At 48.3% G+C, this 19,552-nt stretch overlaps 2 protein-coding genes across 2 annotated transcripts; one reads left to right on the top strand and one right to left on the bottom strand.

Annotated features, from left to right (window-relative positions):
- The first annotated feature begins 15,667 nt into the window (after positions 1 to 15,667).
- LOC143927282 (uncharacterized) lies at positions 15,668 to 16,522 on the top strand. Its single transcript, XM_077451286.1, has one exon. The coding sequence runs from the start codon at positions 15,681 to 15,683 to the stop codon at positions 16,398 to 16,400; it is 720 nt and encodes a 239-aa protein (XP_077307412.1). The 5' UTR covers positions 15,668 to 15,680; the 3' UTR covers positions 16,401 to 16,522.
- Positions 16,523 to 17,842: 1,320 nt separating this feature from the next.
- Positions 17,843 to 18,327, bottom strand: LOC143927283 (histone H3). Its single transcript, XM_077451287.1, has one exon. It carries the CDS (start codon positions 18,313 to 18,315, stop codon positions 17,905 to 17,907), a length of 411 nt encoding a protein of 136 aa, XP_077307413.1. The 5' UTR covers positions 18,316 to 18,327; the 3' UTR covers positions 17,843 to 17,904.
- Positions 18,328 to 19,552: the final 1,225 nt, after the last annotated feature.

The following is a 19,552-nucleotide window of genomic DNA, read 5'->3' as shown; positions in this document are numbered from 1 at the left end:
TACAGTCTGCTGTTCTGTAAGGACCGCTATAGGTCCACAATAGATAGGGTTGACGTGCACCACTGCTGACCGCTCACCTATACTGCAGCAGTCCTTCAGCGGTATAGGGACTGACGTACAGTCTGCTAATCACTAACACACAACCTGCTTGTTCCACAAAAGTTCTTATAAGGACTGGTAACTTGGTATAGGGTGCTACGGTACATAGGCTTGAGTGCGGTACAGTCTGCTGTTCTGTAAGGACCGCTATCGGTCCACAATAGATAGGGTTGACGTGCACCACTGCTGACCGCTGCCCTATACTGCAGCAGTCCTTCAGCGGTATAGGGACTGACGTACAGTCTGCTAAACACTAATACACAACCTGCTTGGTCCACAAAAGTTCTTATAAGGACTGGTAACTTGGTATAGGGTGCTACGGTACATAGGCTTGAGTGCGGTACAGTCTGCTGTTCTGTAAGGACCGCTATAGGTCCACAATAGATAGGGTTGACGTGCACCACTGCTGACCGCTCACCTATACTGCAGCAGTCCTTCAGCGGTATAGGGACTGACGTACAGTCTGCTAATCACTAACACACAACCTGCTTGTTCCACAAAAGTTCTTATAAGGACTGGTAACTTGGTATAGGGTGCTACGGTACATAGGCTTGAGTGCGGTACAGTCTGCTGTTCTGTAAGGACCGCTATCGGTCCACAATAGATAGGGTTGACGTGCACCACTGCTGACCGCTGCCCTATACTGCAGCAGTCCTTCAGCGGTATAGGGACTGACGTACAGTCTGCTAAACACTAATACACAACCTGCTTGGTCCACAAAAGTTCTTATAAGGACTGGTAACTTGGTATAGGGTGCTACGGTACATAGGCTTGAGTGCGGTACAGTCTGCTGTTCTGTAAGGACCGCTATCGGTCCACAATAGATAGGGTTGACGTGCACCACTGCTGACCGCTCACCTATACTGCAGCAGTCCTTCAGCGGTATAGGGACTGACGTACAGTCTGCTAATCACTAACACACAACCTGCTTGTTCCACAAAAGTTCTTATAAGGACTGGTAACTTGGTATAGGGTGCTACGGTACATAGGCTTGAGTGCGGTACAGTCTGCTGTTCTGTAAGGACCGCTATCGGTCCACAATAGATAGGGTTGACGTGCACCACTGCTGACCGCTGCCCTATACTGCAGCAGTCCTTCAGCGGTATAGGGACTGACGTACAGTCTGCTAAACACTAATACACAACCTGCTTGTTCCACAAAAGTTCTTATAAGGACTGGTAACTTGGTATAGGGTGCTACGGTACATAGGCTTGAGTGCGGTACAGTCTGCTGTTCTGTAAGGACCGCTATCGGTCCACAATAGATAGGGTTGACGTGCACCACTGCTGACCGCTCACCTATACTGCAGCAGTCCTTCAGCGGTATAGGGACTGACGTACAGTCTGCTAATCACTAACACACAACCTGCTTGTTCCACAAAAGTTCTTATAAGGACTGGTAACTTGGTATAGGGTGCTACGGTACATAGGCTTGAGTGCGGTACAGTCTGCTGTTCTGTAAGGACCGCTATCGGTCCACAATAGATAGGGTTGACGTGCACCACTGCTGACCGCTGCCCTATACTGCAGCAGTCCTTCAGCGGTATAGGGACTGACGTACAGTCTGCTAAACACTAATACACAACCTGCTTGGTCCACAAAAGTTCTTATAAGGACTGGTAACTTGGTATAGGGTGCTACGGTACATAGGCTTGAGTGCGGTACAGTCTGCTGTTCTGTAAGGACCGCTATCGGTCCACAATAGATAGGGTTGACGTGCACCACTGCTGACCGCTCACCTATACTGCAGCAGTCCTTCAGCGGTATAGGGACTGACGTACAGTCTGCTAATCACTAACACACAACCTGCTTGTTCCACAAAAGTTCTTATAAGGACTGGTAACTTGGTATAGGGTGCTACGGTACATAGGCTTGAGTGCGGTACAGTCTGCTGTTCTGTAAGGACCGCTATCGGTCCACAATAGATAGGGTTGACGTGCACCACTGCTGACCGCTGCCCTATACTGCAGCAGTCCTTCAGCGGTATAGGGACTGACGTACAGTCTGCTAAACACTAATACACAACCTGCTTGGTCCACAAAAGTTCTTATAAGGACTGGTAACTTGGTATAGGGTGCTACGGTACATAGGCTTGAGTGCGGTACAGTCTGCTGTTCTGTAAGGACCGCTATCGGTCCACAATAGATAGGGTTGACGTGCACCACTGCTGACCGCTCACCTATACTGCAGCAGTCCTTCAGCGGTATAGGGACTGACGTACAGTCTGCTAATCACTAACACACAACCTGCTTGTTCCACAAAAGTTCTTATAAGGACTGGTAACTTGGTATAGGGTGCTACGGTACATAGGCTTGAGTGCGGTACAGTCTGCTGTTCTGTAAGGACCGCTATCGGTCCACAATAGATAGGGTTGACGTGCACCACTGCTGACCGCTGCCCTATACTGCAGCAGTCCTTCAGCGGTATAGGGACTGACGTACAGTCTGCTAAACACTAATACACAACCTGCTTGGTCCACAAAAGTTCTTATAAGGACTGGTAACTTGGTATAGGGTGCTACGGTACATAGGCTTGAGTGCGGTACAGTCTGCTGTTCTGTAAGGACCGCTATCGGTCCACAATAGATAGGGTTGACGTGCACCACTGCTGACCGCTGCCCTATACTGCAGCAGTCCTTCAGCGGTATAGGGACTGACGTACAGTCTGCTAAACACTAATACACAACCTGCTTGGTCCACAAAAGTTCTTATAAGGACTGGTAACTTGGTATAGGGTGCTACGGTACATAGGCTTGAGTGCGGTACAGTCTGCTGTTCTGTAAGGACCGCTATCGGTCCACAATAGATAGGGTTGACGTGCACCACTGCTGACCGCTGCCCTATACTGCAGCAGTCCTTCATCGGTATAGGGACTAAGAGTTTTGTCACAGGGTCATTTAAAAAATGACAGGCAGAGGAAGAGGCAGGCCCTTCCGCAGGGGTGGTAGGGGTAGGGCAGGAGCAACAGGCTTGAGCCAAAGTGGGAAGTTGCAGAAGGTGCGTTCAATTACTTTAAAGGATGCACCAGACTTGGTTGAGTGGCTCGCTCAGCCTTACTCTTCTGCACCCTCCTCATCCTCTCGATCTGCACCCTCTTCTTCACTCTCTGCTATGTGCACCCCCAAAGACACTACCACCAACAACACGACCACCACCACCACCACCACATACCTTCCGCTTGAGTCACTGGAATTATTTTCCGATCCATATCAAGAGGACATTTCTGATGCGCAGCCACTCTTGGTATTGGATCAGGAAGAGGAGGTAGCAACAAGCGCTACTCAGCAGTCTGACGCCAGTACCCAGATCAGCCCAAGGAGGAGGTTGGTCCCCGGTGTTGCTGCCTACTCCGAGATCTCTACTTATAGCGGTGGGGAAGGTGACGTTGATGATGACGTGTCTAGTGATGTCACGTGGGTGCCCACAAGAGAGGAAGAGGAGGGGAGTTCAGAGGGAGATATGGACCAGCAGATAGGGAGGAGAAGCAGCAATGACTTACATTGCACAGCAGGGACAAAGCAGACTGCAAATGTATCAGGAGCGAGTCATCGACCATGTACGGTCACATCTGGCGCTCCCAGGACACCGGCACATGGCTCCGCAGTGTGGGCTTTTTTTAACGTGTCCGCTGCTGACAATAGCGTTGCCATCTGCAATCTTTGCAGTCAACGCGTTAGTCGCGGTAAGCCCAATACTCACCTAGGGACGACCGCCTTAAGAAGGCACATGAGCAGCCATCACCGAGCCCAGTGGGAGCAACGGAACACACAAAGCCACACTGCAGGCTCTCACCGTCCAGCCTCGTCTTCTACTTCTCCTTCTCCTCTCTCCTCACAATTGTCCTCCACTCCACCTTCCATCACGCCAAGCTCACATTTTTCTGCAAAAAGGCAGGCTTCCGTGGGCCTAATGTTTGAGCGTAAAAAAATGATGACGCCGGATAACCCTCTTGCCCAACGGTTGGCGGCTGGCTTGTCAGAACTCATAGCCCGCCAACTACTGCCATATAAACTGGTGGACTCGGAGGCCTTTCGCAAATTTGTGGCCATTGGAACACCACAATGGAAGGTCCCAGGAAGGAAGTATTTCTCAGAGAAGGGCATCCCAGAGCTATATGGCCATGTTCAGCGGCAAGTGAATGTATCTCTGGCACACAGTGTCGGTGCCAAGATACATCTGACCACAGACACGTGGTCTAGCAAACACGGGCAGGGAAGGTATATCAGTTTTACTGCCCACTGGGTGAACCTTCTGACGGCCGTCAAGCATGTAACCCGTGGCACCCGTGTAGATTTGGTTTTACCGCCACGGATTGCATGCAGGCCTGACTCTTCTTCTCCTCCTCCTACTCCATCCTCCTCCCTCTCCTCCTCAGCTGCCTCCTCCTTTTCCGCTGCTAGCGTCTCTTCCACTGCACCGCCCAAGCTCCCCAGAACCTATTCCACATGCCAGGTGAGACGTTGCCATGCCGTGCTGCGTCTGTTGTGCCTGGAAGCAAAGAGCCACACTGGCCCGGCACTCCTTTCAGCTTTGCGTTCACAGGCAGATGAGTGGCTAACACCGCTCAATTTGACAGTTGGTAAAGTGGTGTGTGACAACGGTGCCAATCTGCTTAGCGCATTGAAACAGGGCAAAATCACGCACGTGCCGTGCATGGCACACGTCTTAAACTTGGTCGTGCAGCGATTCCTTGTCAAATACCCTGGGGTCCAGGACATCTTGCGGCAGGCAAGGAAAATCTCGGCCCATTTCAGAAGATCTTACACGGCCATGGCTCGCCTTGCTGACATTCAGCGGCGACACCATCTGCCGGTCAGACGTCTTATTTGCGATTGCCCGACGCGATGGAACTCAACCTTCTATATGCTTGATAGGCTGCTCCAGCAGAAACGTGCAGTTAACGTCTACCTGTATGAACTCTGCGAAAGAAACGGTTCTGGGGAGCTGGGTTTTTTTTCACCGCGCCAGTGGCTGCTCATGCGCGACACATGCAGACTTCTGCGGCCATTTGAGGAGATCACCAAACTGGTCAGTCGCAGCCATGGCGCCATCAGTGACATGGTACCTTATGCCTTCTTTCTGGAGCGTGCATTGCGTCGTGTCATTGATCAGGCTGTGGAGGAGCAGGAGCGGGAAGATGAGGAAGTCGCAATGCTGGATGAATTCCCAGGGGGGGCTACTCTATCTGAGACAAGTCAACAACAGGAGTCTGATGAGGAGTCAGAGGAGGATGGTGCCGGGGCGGATGAGCAGGAGCAAGAAGAGCATGCTTTAAACCTTTCTGGGATCCCTGTTGTGCGAGGATGGGGAGAGGAGAATGAAGAGGACGACATTATCCTGGATGATGAGCAGGAGCCAGGCCACCACACCGCTTCCACTTTAGTGCAAATGGGGGCCTTCATGCTCCAGTGTTTTAATAGGGACCCCCGTATAAAAAGCATGAGGGTCAAGGACCAGTACTGGGTGGCAACGTACTTAGACCCCCGGTACAAACACAAAATGGCGGAAATGTTACCGCCGTCGCAGAGGGCTGTCAGAATGCAGCACTTCCAGGCCTTGCTTCGAGAAATGCTGCATTCTGCTTTTGCGTGCGCTGGCAGAGGAGCAATTCCCACTCCCAGAGAAGGATTTGCGGGTACCAATCCAACAGCGCCTGCAAGAAGAGGCCGGTTTGAAGATGTGTTGGTGACTTCGGATATGAGGTCATTCTTTCAGCCGACCCATCGACAGGTGTCATCCGGATCCAGCATCAGGGAACGCCTAGACCGTCAGGTGTCCGACTACATTGGGTTAACGGCCGATGTGGACGCTCTGAGGAGTGATGAACCCCTAGACTACTGGGTGGGCAGGCTTGACCTCTGGCCAGAGCTTGCCCAATTTGCAATCGAACTGTTGGCTTGCCCCTCATCCAGTGTCCTGTCCGAAAGGACGTTCAGCGCAGCAGGGGGGATTGTGACCGATAAGCGTACTCGCCTAGCTCACCACAGTGTTAACTACCTCACATTTCTAAAAATGAATGAGGCATGGATCTCGGAGGAATTCAACACATGTGACCAGTAGACCATGTATATGTCTATAAACTATTTTTTTAATCAAGCACACAGACCTTCTTAATTCATTTGGCTCACTTCCTTGACCCAAAAAAGCACACCGTACTATATGCCCCTACCCTCCTCTTTGAAGAGGTTGAGCGGTGTCATATTTCTACTGGGGCTGCTTATGATATCCCTGTGCTGTGCTGACTTCCTCCTGGGGGTTCTTATTATGAAGGGATCACACTATCCCTGTGCTGTGCTGACTTCCTCCTGGGGGTTCTTATTATGAGGGGATCACACCATCCCTGTGCTGTGCTGACTTCCTCCTGGGGCTGCTTACGGTGCTGCTGTCAGTGCTGTATGTCACGGTGCTGCTGTCAGCGCTGTATGTCACGGTGCTGCTGTCAGCGCTGTATGTCACGGTGCTGCTGTCAGCGCTGTATGTCACGGTGCTGCTGTCAGCGCTGTATGTCACGGTGCTGCTGTCAGCGCTGTATGTCACGGTGCTGCTGTCAGCGCTGTATGTCACGGTGCTGCTGTCAGCGCTGTATGTCACGGTGCTGCTGTCAGCGCTGTATGTCACGGTGCTGCTGTCAGCGCTGTATGTCACGGTGCTGCTGTCAGCGCTGTATGTCACGGTGCTGCTGTCAGCGCTGTATGTCACGGTGCTGCTGTCAGCGCTGTATGTCACGGTGCTGCTGTCAGTGCTCTGTATTACGGTGCTGCTGTCAGATGCCTCTATCACGGTGCATGTGTCATTCCGGTATGTCACGCTGCTGGTGATCATCTCCTGCACCCTCTTCTTTGCCTACCCTGGTCCCTGACCTTCCCTCTCCTCCATTGCCTTCATTAGCTCCATAGTCCTGAATTGTTAGAACAATTTCCCAAATAAAATAAAAATGCTTGTAGTTATCGATCCCAAATTCACCTCATACATGTATTATGTCATTGTCCAGATGGTGGGACTACGTTTTACCCCCTAATAATTACCACGTGGCCGCAAATTCGACATGAAGGTTTGCAAAGTTCGCCTCCCATTGAAGTCAATGGGGCCCGCGGCGAACGTTCGGTTTCGCGAACGTTTGGGTCCGTTCGCATTTCGCGTTCGCGAAACGTCCCGTCGGAAGTTCGTCCATCACTACCTGTATCTACCCTTTATTGCTGGTGTTCTCTAATACAGACATCTGCAGGAGTTAGTGGGTGTTGTGTGCCTCCAGCACAGCACAGTATACACCTGTATCTACCCTTTATTGCTGGTGTTCACTATTACAGACATCTGCAGGAGTTAGTAGGTGTTGTGTGCCTCCAGAACAGCATAGTCACTCCTTCCCTAGACCCATCATGTCCTCCTGAGGACTCCCTCGAACTGTTTGAGCACAGTGTTGGGTACATGCTCCAGGAGAATGCCCAGCGTTTTGTAGGCTCTGATGATAATACCCAGCTAGAGGAAGGCAGTAACGTGAGCACAGAGAGAGGGGATGTTCAAGAAGGACAGCAATCTGGCCGTCATGTTCCTCCAGCTGCAGCATACTGCCAGGTGTACTCCAGTGATGAAGAGGTAGGGGGTGATGAGGTCACTGACTCCACGTGGGTGCCTGATAGAAGAGAGGAGGAAGAGGAGGCGGCACATCTCCAACGAGGCAGGATGCCCTCCGTGGGCCAGCTTAGGGGCAGCACACCGACTGCATCACACTGCAGAGCTCCGCCTATGCAGGGCGCTGCCTCTGCGCATTATTCCAAAAGTTCTTTGATGTGGGCCTTTTTTGAGAGGATTGCATCAGATCTCACCTCTTCTATTTGCAACATATGTCTCAAGCTTACATTGCGTGGCCAAAACATCAGCCGCTTGGGCACCACATGCTTGACCAGACATATGTTGACTTGCCATGCAGCTCGTTGGCAAGCATACCTTAAAGACCCACACCAAAGAACAAAGCGGATCTCTCCTTGCTCCTCATTAGGGATGAGCCGAAAACCCCCCGGTTCGGTTCGTACCAGAACTTTCGAATGAACCTAAAATGTGTGCGAACTTTAGAACCCCATTGAAGTCTATGGGACTCGAACATTTTGGGACCCGGCTCCTGCCCCAGGGGACATGGGTCAATGCCTAAAATGTTTTTTAAAAACGGCCATTTTCGGGAGCACTGATTTTAATGACAATTAAAGTGAAATTAAAAAAAGTGAAATATTCCTTTAAATATCGTGCCTGGGGCGTGTCTATAGTATGCCTGTGAAGTGCCACGTGTTTCCCATGTTTAGAACAGTCCCTGCACAAAATGACATTTAACTGAAAAAAAGTCATTTAAAACTGCTTGGGGGTTTAATGTAATATCTGGTTCCAGCAATATGGATGAAAACCATTGAGAAAAATGGCATGGGTAGCCCCCCCCCCCCCCTGCCCATTACAAGCCCCTTTGGGTCTTGAACGGGTATTAAGGGGAATGGTTATCACTCCTGTATAATTTTTTTGTCCGTCCGTCTTTTTTCATCTCACTTCCTGTTGTCTCCTTCCGTTTGCAAGTAGGAGACGTCTGTAAGTTGGATGTTTGAAAGTAGGGGCCTGCCCTATATGCTCTGCAGAAATTTGCGCCTAAGGTGTTGGTGTTGCCACAACACTGTAAGCCCTCAAAGTGACTCTTGGTGGGTGCTGGAGAGCCCTGCTGTGAACAATTATATCAAGAATCGTAATTAGGGATGGCCGAACTGTTCGCCCGGCGGTCGGTTCGCGGCAAATTTCGGCTGTTCGCGATTCGCCCAATCGGCAGACTATTGCCGCTGTTCGCCCGGCGGACCCACATGTTTACTGTGTAAAAGAACTTTGACCTATGATGACACATCCATCATGTGGTACAGGACAGCCAATTGAGACATTACAGCACCTGGACACTTGGACATTCCCCCTAACTTATAAATAGACCCGATCCGGCGGCCATTTTACATTCTTTCTACTGTCACTATAGGGAGAGGTTGCTGTGTGGAGCAGGGAGAGACTGCAGTGACACAAATCGCTAGCTATTAGGTCCACAAAAGTTCTTTTAAGGACTGGTATGGTATAGGTGTAGTTCAGGATAAAGGTTTGAGGCACTGCTATTCAAGTCATTGTTGCAACAGATTGTCTTTTCTCAGTGCAGATAGGGACAGGACGCTGTGTGCTGCAGGGACAGTCAGTTTAATCATTAGCTGTTACTATTAGGTCCACAAAGGTCCTTTTCAGGACTGGTATGGTGTAGTAGTACAGGATATAGTTTTGAGTGCAGTGCTATTCAAGTTATTGTTGCAGCAGCCTGTGTTTTGTCAGTTTAAATAGGGACAGACAGGAAGCTGTGTGTAGCAGTGAGGGACAGTCAGTTTAATCATTAGCTGTTACTATTAGGTCCACAGAGGTCCTTTTCAGGACTGGTATGGTAATAGGGTTGTACACGTATAATATTCTTGCTTCCAAATATAGAAAGAATATTATACTTGACTGCTGCCCTTCTGCTGCAGTAGTCCTTTATGAGTATAGGGACTGAGGTACAGTCTGCTAATCACAACCCACTAGTTCCACAAAGGTCCTTCTAAGGACTGGTAAGGTATAGCTTACTACAGTATATAGGGTTGAGTGAGGTACAGTCTGCTAATCCTTAAGGACTGGTATAGGTCCACAATATATAGGGTTGAGGTGCACTACTGCTGACTGCTGCCCTTCTGCTGCAGTAGTCCTTTATGAGTATAGGGACTGAGGTACAGTCTGCTAATCACAACCTACTAGTTCCACAAAGGTCCTTCTAAGGACTGGTAAGGTATAGCTTACTACAGTATATAGGGTTGAGTGAGGTACAGTCTGCTAATCCTTAAGGACTGGTATAGGTCCACAATATATAGGGTTGAGGTGCACTACTGCTGACTTCTGCCCTTCTGCTGCAGTAGTCCTTTATGAGTATAGGGACTGAGGTACAGTCTGCTAATCACAACCTACTAGTTCCACAAAGGTCCTTCTAAGGACTGGTAAGGTATAGTGTACTACAGTATATAGGGTTGAGTGAGGTACAGCCTGCTAATCACAACCTTCTAATTCCACAAAGGTCCTTCTAAGGACTGGTAAGGTATAGCATACTACAGTATATAGGGTTGAGTGAGGTACAGTCTGCTAATCACAACCTACTAGTTCCACAAAGGTCCTTAAGGACTGGTATAGGTGTACTATTTGGTGTGCAGTACCTAGTATAGTGCGTTTCCACTGTCCAGCATAGTGACTGCTGAGCGGTTCTGCAGCGATACTACAAAGAGTGACAAACGCAATCCAAAAAAAAGTATTGTAACTGGTGTGATAGACCTGTGACCCCCAAAAACAATGGATTGAAGCGGGATGTTATATACCTTCTTCCACATACATACTGCACTTGTCTAGAGAGTTTTGTCACAGGGTCATTTAAAAAATGACAGGCAGAGGAAGAGGCCGGCTTTTCCGCAAGGGTGGTGGGGGTAGGGCAGGAGCAACAGGCTTGAGCCAAAGTGGGAAATTGCAGAAGGTGCGTGCGATTACGTCAAAGGAAGCACCAGAATTGGTTGAGTGGCTCACTCAGCCTTACTCTTCTGCACCCTCTGCTGTGCATATTATGAGGGGCTCCCACCATCCCTGTGCTATGCTCATTATGAGAGTCTCCCACCATCCCTGTACTATGCTATGCTACTTCCTCATGAGGCTGCTTACGGTGCAGGTGTCATTGCTGTATATCACGGTGCTGGTGCTGGTGATCATCTCCTGTACCCTCTTCTTTGTCTACCCTGACCTTCCCTCGCCTCCATTGTCTCAAGAGTCCTGAATTGTCAGAATTTCACATATAAAAAAAGAATGCTTGTAGTTGTCGATCCCAGATTCACCTCATACATGTGTTATGTCATTGGCCATGTGGTGGAAATATGTGTGCACAGCTAGTAATTATTTTGTGGCTGCAAATATGACCTGTAGGTTTGTAAAGTTCACCATCCCTGTGCTGTGATGACTTCCTCCTGGGGCTGCTTATTATGAGGGGCTCCCACCATCCCTGTGCTATGCTCATTATGAGGGACTCCCACCATCCCTGTGCTATGCTGACTTCCTCCTGGGGCTGCTTACGGTGCAGGTGTCAGTGCTGTATATCACGGTGCTGGTGCTGGTGATCATCTCCTGCACCCTCTTCTTTGCCTACCCTGACCTTCCCTCGCCTCCATTGTCTCAAGAGTCCTGAATTGTCAGAATTGCACATATAAAAAAAGAATGCTTGTAGTTGTCGATCCCAGATTCACCTCATACATGTGTTATGTCATTGGCCATGTGGTGGGACTATGTGTGCACAGCTAGTAATTATTTTGTGGCTGCAAATATGACCTGTAGGTTTGTAAAGTTCACCATCCCTGTGCTGTGATGACTTCCTCCTGGGGCTGCTTATTATGAGGGGCTCCCTCCATCCCTGTGCTATGCTCATTATGAGGGGCTCCCACCATCCCTGTGCTGTCCTGACTTCCTCCTGGGGCTGCTTATTATGAGGGTCTCCCACCATCCCTGTGCTGTACTGACTTCCTCCTGGGGCTGCTTAGGTGCAGGTGTCAGTGCTGTATATCACGGTGCTTGTGTCAGTGCTTTATGTCACGCTGCTGATGTCAGTGCTCTCTATCACGGTGCTGGTGTCAGATCACTCTATCACGGTGCAGGTGTCAGTGCTCTATATCACGGTGCTGGTGCTGGTGATCATCTCCTGCACCCTCTTCTTTGCCTACCCTGACCTTCCCTCGCCTCCATTATCTCAAGATTCCTGCATTTTCAGAATTTCACATATAAAAAAAGAATGCTTGTAGTTGTCGATCCCAGATTCACCTCATACATGTGTTATGTCATTGGCCATGTGGTGGGACTATGTGTGCACAGCTAGTAATTATTTTGTGGCTGCAAATATGACCTGTAGGTTTGTAAAGTTCACCATCCCTGTGCTGTGCTGACTTCCTCCTGGGGCTGCTTATTATGAGGGGCTCCCACCATCCCTGTGCTATGCTGACTTCCTCCTGGGGTTGCTTACGGTGCAGGTGTCAGTGCTGTATATCACGGTGCTGGTGTCAGTGCTTTATGTCACGCTGCTGATGTCAGTGCTCTCTATCACGGTGCTGTTGTCAGATCACTCTATCACGGTGCAGGTGTCATTGCTGTATGTCACGCTGCTGGTGTCAGTGCTCCCTAGAGGTCGACCGAAAAAAAAGGGCTAACTTGCGTTTGAAAGACCTCTGCGCAAATACCGCGTCACATAAAATATTGCAACAACCGCTATTTTATTCCCTAGGGTCTCTGCTAAAAAAATATATATACTTTTTGGGGCTTCTGAGTGATTTTCTAGTAGAAAATACTGGATTTTTACTTGTAAGCAACAACTGACACCAGCACGTGATAGAGAGCACTGACACCAGCACCGAGATAGAGAGCACTGACACCAGCACCGAGATAGAGAGCACTGACACCAGCACCGAGATACATTCCCATAGAAAGGTAGAGATCTAGAATAGCAGTCATTTCTCTATCATGTTCTGTACACAGCAGAGGGATTATCCTGGATTCTGAGGACATGGAATAAAGAGAAGGTGTGGAAGTATTTTGCATGTTTTAGTAATAATCAAAATCCATTTGTGGTCATTCCTGACTAATCAATTTATCTGCTTGAAATTAAAGTGTTGATAACATTTCTCGGTTAAATGTTTCATCTGACGATCTCCTCGGATCTCAGGGTCGGATTTGGCGATATAATAATAGGGGTGATTATTTGTCTGTAACACTCTATATAACTCCGGCGGGAAAATTTTACATTTAATTTGAAATCTGAACCAATCACAGTTATGGGCGTTTCATTCATCAACCAGTCATATCTTTTGAGGTTTCCAGAAAAAGATTTATTTTCATACTTGTTCGGAAAACTTTTCATTGATTTCTATAGCAAAAATCCTATACAGGGCGGATTTAGAATCTTAAAAATAGAATCAAGCACGAAATGAATTTGATATGAATAACGATTCTTGAAGTGTCGGAAATGAAAGGGTCCGGAGCAATGTTCTCCGGGAAGTATGGGAAGCTTCCTATCGGATTTGGCAGTTGGAGGGCGGATTGTCTGGAACGTTCCATGGAATTCAGTTTGAAAGTTGAGCCAATCACAGTCAGGGGTGTTTCTCTCTGATATTATTTTTTTTTATTCCTCTGAGGAAGGAGAGGAGATCTGTGTTCCTTTCCAGTCGGGAGGATAATTGGCTCGATCTCTGGAAGAAATGAATCAGAAATAAAAGATGGAGGAAAAGGAACAGGAGTCCCTGTAATGAGATCACATTGTTCTATAAACTGAAATCTTTACCCATTACAATCTATTCTGGTAACATGTGTTGGTATGGAGAGGTGTGTGGTCATTATCACATTGTTCTGCCATGGAGATCAAACTTTCCATTATCTGTATTTACAAAAAGGTATTTTATTTAACAGAAATTTACTTCTTTCTCTTTGCATGGGGAGGTGGGTTCCTGCGAGAAGAGCCCTTGTGTTGTATAGAAGAAATGAAATGATAGCTTCTGAGCCACCCACATACTACACATCAGAGCTGACATCTCATTCTAACCATTTACCCAATTATTCTGGATTATTCAATAGGCTTTGCTAGCCAGGCACATCTATCTCCACCCAAACAAAAAAAAAAAAAAAAAAAGTCAAGTATTTAGATGGCCGCTTGTGTTTCCAATTCACTAGATCCCCAGACATTGTTCTGGTTCAGCTGCCAAAGTCTACATTGTAAAAAAACAAAAAACAAAAACAAAAAAACAAACTTGGGAATTAGGAAGGAAAACATTACAATGAATCACATTGTATCTCTTCGCAGATCTCAGTACAGATGCCATGTATCCTGTTCACCGCCAGGTGTCAGTGTTGCACATTCATTTGGAATAGAGTGGGATCAGAGTAAATCTCCAGAGGGTCACTTCCAGGTAACTCCCTGATATAAATCAACTTGCAGGAGTTACATAACATCATCATGGTTCATGTGTGGTATTTGTATACCGCAAGTACGGAAGATAGAGCAACTCATCCAGTCCACAAACTGGAGGGTGGCCCAGTTAGATGGGAAAGTCCTCCCTATGGAGATATTGGTGGTCTTTTCAGCCCCAATGTCTCCCCTCCCCCATATGTGATAGTATTGGTCAGGTGACAAGTCATCTTCATGGAGATATTGGTGGAGTCGTGATAATTAGGATACAGTGGAGAAGTGCTATTCGGGATATAGAGGAGCGATGCATTGCACATACGGTGGAGCGGTGCTATTAATGATAGGAAGGAGCGGTGCGCTATATATTGAGTATAAATCAGAATAAAGTTGAGGGGAGGAGGCGGACATCATGTGTGACGTTTCTGGGGATCTATTTATCTATCTTTTTTGTTCTTCACAATAATCTAGTAGTTATTAGGAATTAATAGTTGTGTCTCTGGAAATGTATTATATTATGAGATACATGTACTTTCCATGTGATTGGGATCATTGGATCAGTGAAAGTTTTTAGCGCTGTATATTTTCAGGATTAGCCGGGATTCATCCACACTAGTAGATCGCTGCTCTGAGGGATACAGAGGAGATGAGATTTTGAGTAACAGAGGAGCGGTACTATTAGGGATACAGGGGACCTGTACTATATTTTACATGGGGGGGGGGGGGGGGGGGGTCAGCAACGATTGTAATATGATGGATACAATTTAATTTAATTTATTCATTTATAATTTAAATATAACAAATGATATACTTAGATACAAGTATTTAAAGCAAACAATATACCTGAGTACTCTATAGAGATTTGTAGCAATATGTGGGATAAACTTACTCTAATTATTGAGATAACTAGATGTATGTATCATGATGACCGGATAATGATACATAGCACATAAAACATGAGATTGTGCAATCAGCTGAGACATTTGTATGTTATAACAATATCTGCCATCACATCCCACAAGGATCTCATGTCACCGGCTGATGTTTTTGTTCCAGGCTCCTTCTACTCAGCTATAGATGAGCAGAGTTCTGTATTAGAGGGAAATGTTTCCTGATGGTCACTCTTCACTCATCTAATGTGAAGATCATTCTAGTGCGAGATGTGAGAAGATTGTTTTCTGTGTAGAATTTGTGTAGAAAAGAAGATAGAAGGAAGAATGGGAGCCACACTCAGGAGGATGGTTGTGTTTGCAGCCTCTGTGTTCAGCCTCCTCAGCAGCTCCTGACAGCTGTAAGTGACCCCCGATAAGTGACAGTCCAGTGAGCAGATCGGGTCCCCGATGACGATCGGACATCGTTCTATTTCAGTATAAAATCGTTTTTCTCTCTGCCTGGGAAACACAACAAGAGGGTGAAGATACTCTAACTAGTCCATGATACTGAGTGGGCGTGTCTGATGTGTAACCAATAGCGGAGAAGGAGGCTAGTTGATACCGACCAATTGCAGTGCAGGAAGTCTATCTATATAATCCCAGAAGAGCGCAGTGGGGAAGTTTATCTGTCCAATAGACTTTGTGAAGAATCATGACGGAGACTGAGAGCGCCCCAGCCGCCGCTCCTCCAGCGGAGCCCGCCGCTGCCAAGAAGAAGCCGGCTAAGAAGGCGGCAGCCGGAGGAGCCAAGAAAGGCAACAAGAAGCCGTCCGGTCCCAGCGTGTCCGAGCTCCTCGTCAAAGCCGTGGCCGCTTCCAAAGAGCGCAGCGGGGTCTCCCTGGCCGCCCTCAAGAAGGTCCTGGCCGCCGGAGGATACGATGTGGACAAGAACAACAGCCGCCTCAAGGTCGCCATCAGGGGGCTGGTGACTAAGGGGAGCCTCGTCCAGGTCAAAGGACACGGCGCCTCCGGATCCTTCAAGATCAACAAGAAGCAGCAGGACGACAAGGCGGCAAGCGCTAAGAAAAGCGCCAAGAAGCCATCGGCTGCGGCCAAGTCCCCCAAGAAACCGGCCGCCAAGAAGCCATCGGCTGCGGCCAAGTCCCCCAAGAAACCGGCCGCCAAGAAGCCAGCCAAGTCCCCCAAGAAGAAGGCGACCACCAAAGCCCCCAGCGCAGCCAAGAGCCCCAAGAAGGCCGCCAGGAAACCCGCAAAAAAGCCCGCAGCTGCCAAAGCCAAGAAGGTGGCAAAGAGCCCCAAGAAGCCCAAAGCTGCAGCCAAGCCGAAAAAAGCCGCCAAGAGTCCGGCTAAGAAGGCGGCTAAACCCAAGACAGCAGCCAAGCCCAAGAAGGCCGCTCCGAAGAAGAAATAATCCCCACCGGAGACCTTTCATCTACACCCCCCAAAGGCTCTTCTCAGAGCCACCCACCTCCTCCTCACAGAGCTCTACATACCCCGACCAGGGGCACCATTATACCTCCTACCTACCGTCTACTTACAGGTCACCAGAGCCACCTACCCCCTCCTCACAGAGCTCTACATACATACCCCGACCAGGGGCACCATTATACCTACCGTCTACATCTTCCTCACATTACACTGGCTACTTACAGGTCATCAGCCACCTACCCCCTCCTCACAGAGACCTACATACACGGATCAGGGGCGCCATCATACCTCCTACATACCTAGCGATGTGACAACCTTACACGATCCCCTCTATAGAATAATCTTTTCATACAGCGGGAGATCCGATGACGGATCATCAGACCCCTCAAATGAGATCCGTCCCCGATACAAAGGATATCTTCAGCCCTCTCTCCCCCTATCTATATATAAACACACATCTGTGTCGGAGACAATTCTCGCACTGTCTGTGGGATCTCCTCAGGGAGGTAGAGTTATAATAATCAGCGATAAGATCATTGTGTTATGTGGACAATGTACTCTTTACTAAATAAATATCCAGTTACAGATTTACCAGCCCCCTTCCCCCACAATATAGATCGGTTTAGCAGCCCCGAGATCACATTTGGAGGGAAATGGTTACACCTCAGTCTCCATGTTAGAAGTCTCATTGGCTGACAGATGAAGCACAGGCTGCTATGATTGTCGGAGTTGGAAATTTCCTAATAAGAGAAAAGATGTGTGGATGTGTCTCCTCTGTATCGGGGAATGATTGTACGAGGTCGGAGAACATCAGAGGAGATTGTACAGGAACAGAAGTATGAATTATTACTTTGTGATGGATTGATGTTGGGAATAATTGTAGCAATAAATGACAACCCCCACCAGTCATAGATAATTCTCTTATTCCCATGAGCCCATTGTACACATATGGATCCCCCAACTAAACGTATTAATCTGTTCAGGTAGAAATGATCACCGATATAAGGCGGTGGTGTGTTGAACTAAAAGGAGAAAAGCGACTTAGCAGTTTCTTTCTCCTCCTAGTCATCCTTCGTATCTCCAGACGGGTCTCGGGAGAGTTTAGAAGTGACGGATATGGAAAGAGGGGGGGGGGGGGGGGTGTCCCGGGGGACCTTGGCTGGACTGACATGATTATTGTACAAGTGAGAGTTTGAGAAAAGTCAGCAAATTACTATACAAAGATCGGACTATAGTTCTATCCAAGCATGGATAAGCAGTTCAGAGGAAAAGATGAGTTTTTCCTACTAGTGTACCACATCAGCATGCAGTGGGTGTAGATGTTTATTGAGGGAGGTGAGAAGATGTGGATTCTCCTAGTATAGTTTTGCAGTCATATAGTCGGTGTGAGGATGCAGTATATGGAACTCTTTCTATAGGAGGATGTGGTGGCTCTGAAAAGAGCCTTTGTGTTGGGATGATGGAGGGAGTAGTAGCTAGGAGTGTCTCTATGCCCTCTCCCCGCGGATGCGGCGTGCCAGCTGGATGTCTTTGGGCATGATGGTGACCCTCTTGGCGTGGATGGCGCAGAGGTTGGTGTCCTCGAAGAGTCCGACGAGGTAAGCCTCAGAGGCCTCCTGCAGAGCCATGACGGCGGAGCTCTGGAAGCGCAGGTCGGTCTTGAAGTCCTGGGCGATCTCTCGGACGAGGCGCTGGAAGGGCAGCTTGCGGATGAGCAGCTCGGTGGACTTCTGGTAGCGGCGGATCTCTCGGAGAGCCACGGTGCCGGGCCTGTAGCGGTGAGGCTTCTTCACTCCGCCGGTGGCCGGGGCGCTCTTGCGGGCGGCTTTGGTGGCCAGCTGCTTGCGGGGAGCTTTCCCGCCGGTGGACTTACGTGCGGTCTGCTTGGTTCTCGCCATCACTGCTCAATGCTTCGCCGATACAAAGAATATGAGTTCAGAACGCTCTACAGCGCTATTTATACACATTCCAGCCCTCTGATTGGACAATGAGAGCACGCTCCTCCTCCTACTCCTCATTGGTTCACTTGAAAAGCGCCTTTATTTCAATTTTCCCGCCTAGATCTGCACGTTCTATTATTGGAATAGATCGCTATTTTGTTTTCCCAAATCCAGAGTGAAGTGTCCGCACATCGCACAATGCTCGGAGATCGGCGAACTCCTTCAGTGTGGATTGTTATACAGAATAGAAAGTGTGAGCGGGGATTCCACACTGAGCAGCCAAATACACAGTGCGATCCGTCCATGATCACTTCCTATAGGTCACCGATCACGGTATATATCTGACTTATAAAGAAGACTTTTCTTGTCCCCTATAATGGGGATCAGGGGGATTGTGGGGGGTGAGGCTCTCTGGTCTCAGGACTCCATCACATCTATTGTTCCACTCTGCTACCTAGAGGTCATTCCGGGAACATCTCCGCCTTCACTGTCCTCTCTGGACATCTCCACTATAGAGCCCATAGGATGACTGTCACTGAAATCCTCTCTATGTTATGGTCACTCAATGACACAATACAAGTGGATGGAGGAGTACCCTGAGGTGTCCCCACATGTGCTTTTGAGGCTGTGGCCGAGATTGTTTCTCACCTGGAAGACTTTTGGGTGAGAGTGCACACCTTAATGTACTCGGTTACAATGGATACTATTACCTAAAAAAGCTGAAATAACTCTCCTAATTTACAAACCGGCTGTCAGCAATTCCAAACATGCATAGTATCCTAAATGAGCAGCTAAAATATCTATAGGTACTGCTTAGAATGCACCTGGGTAGATCTAGAGATTCCGTGTTTATCCGCAATAACTATCTGGATACAATACAATTGATTTGCGACCATGTTGATTCCTATACTCTAATCACGGCTCATTCTTCCTCATGTGTTCATGTTGCTGTGAACTTCCCATCCTACTGGGGTCCCCCCCCCCCCTTTCGAGAACTGGAAAGGTTTCTCATTTTTCCATACTTACTGCATACAAACACCATACATGATCCATTTAGATGTGTTTGTAAACCCTCTAATAAGTCATTTTATACCAAAGACCTCACTGCCTGGAAGTGGCCCTCTAGAGATTTACTATTATCATTGACAAGCTTCAATAAAAAAGGAATGAAAACTGTCCCCAAATGATCAAACTA

This window comes from Lithobates pipiens, unplaced genomic scaffold (genome assembly GCF_037356315.1).
Source record: "Lithobates pipiens isolate NorthernLeopardFrog02 unplaced genomic scaffold, aLitPip1_a1.2 Scaffold_23, whole genome shotgun sequence".
Lineage (NCBI taxonomy): Eukaryota > Metazoa > Chordata > Amphibia > Anura > Ranidae > Lithobates > Lithobates pipiens.
This window is presented reverse-complemented; position numbering and strand designations above follow the sequence as displayed.

What these genes read in the sequence shown, in the direction of transcription:
- LOC143927282 (XM_077451286.1), top strand. Translation starts at nt 15,681, where the DNA reads ATGACGGAGACTGAGAGCGCCCCAGCCGCCGCTCCTCCAGCGGAGCCC.
- LOC143927283 (XM_077451287.1), bottom strand. Translation starts at nt 18,315, where the DNA reads ATGGCGAGAACCAAGCAGACCGCACGTAAGTCCACCGGCGGGAAAGCT.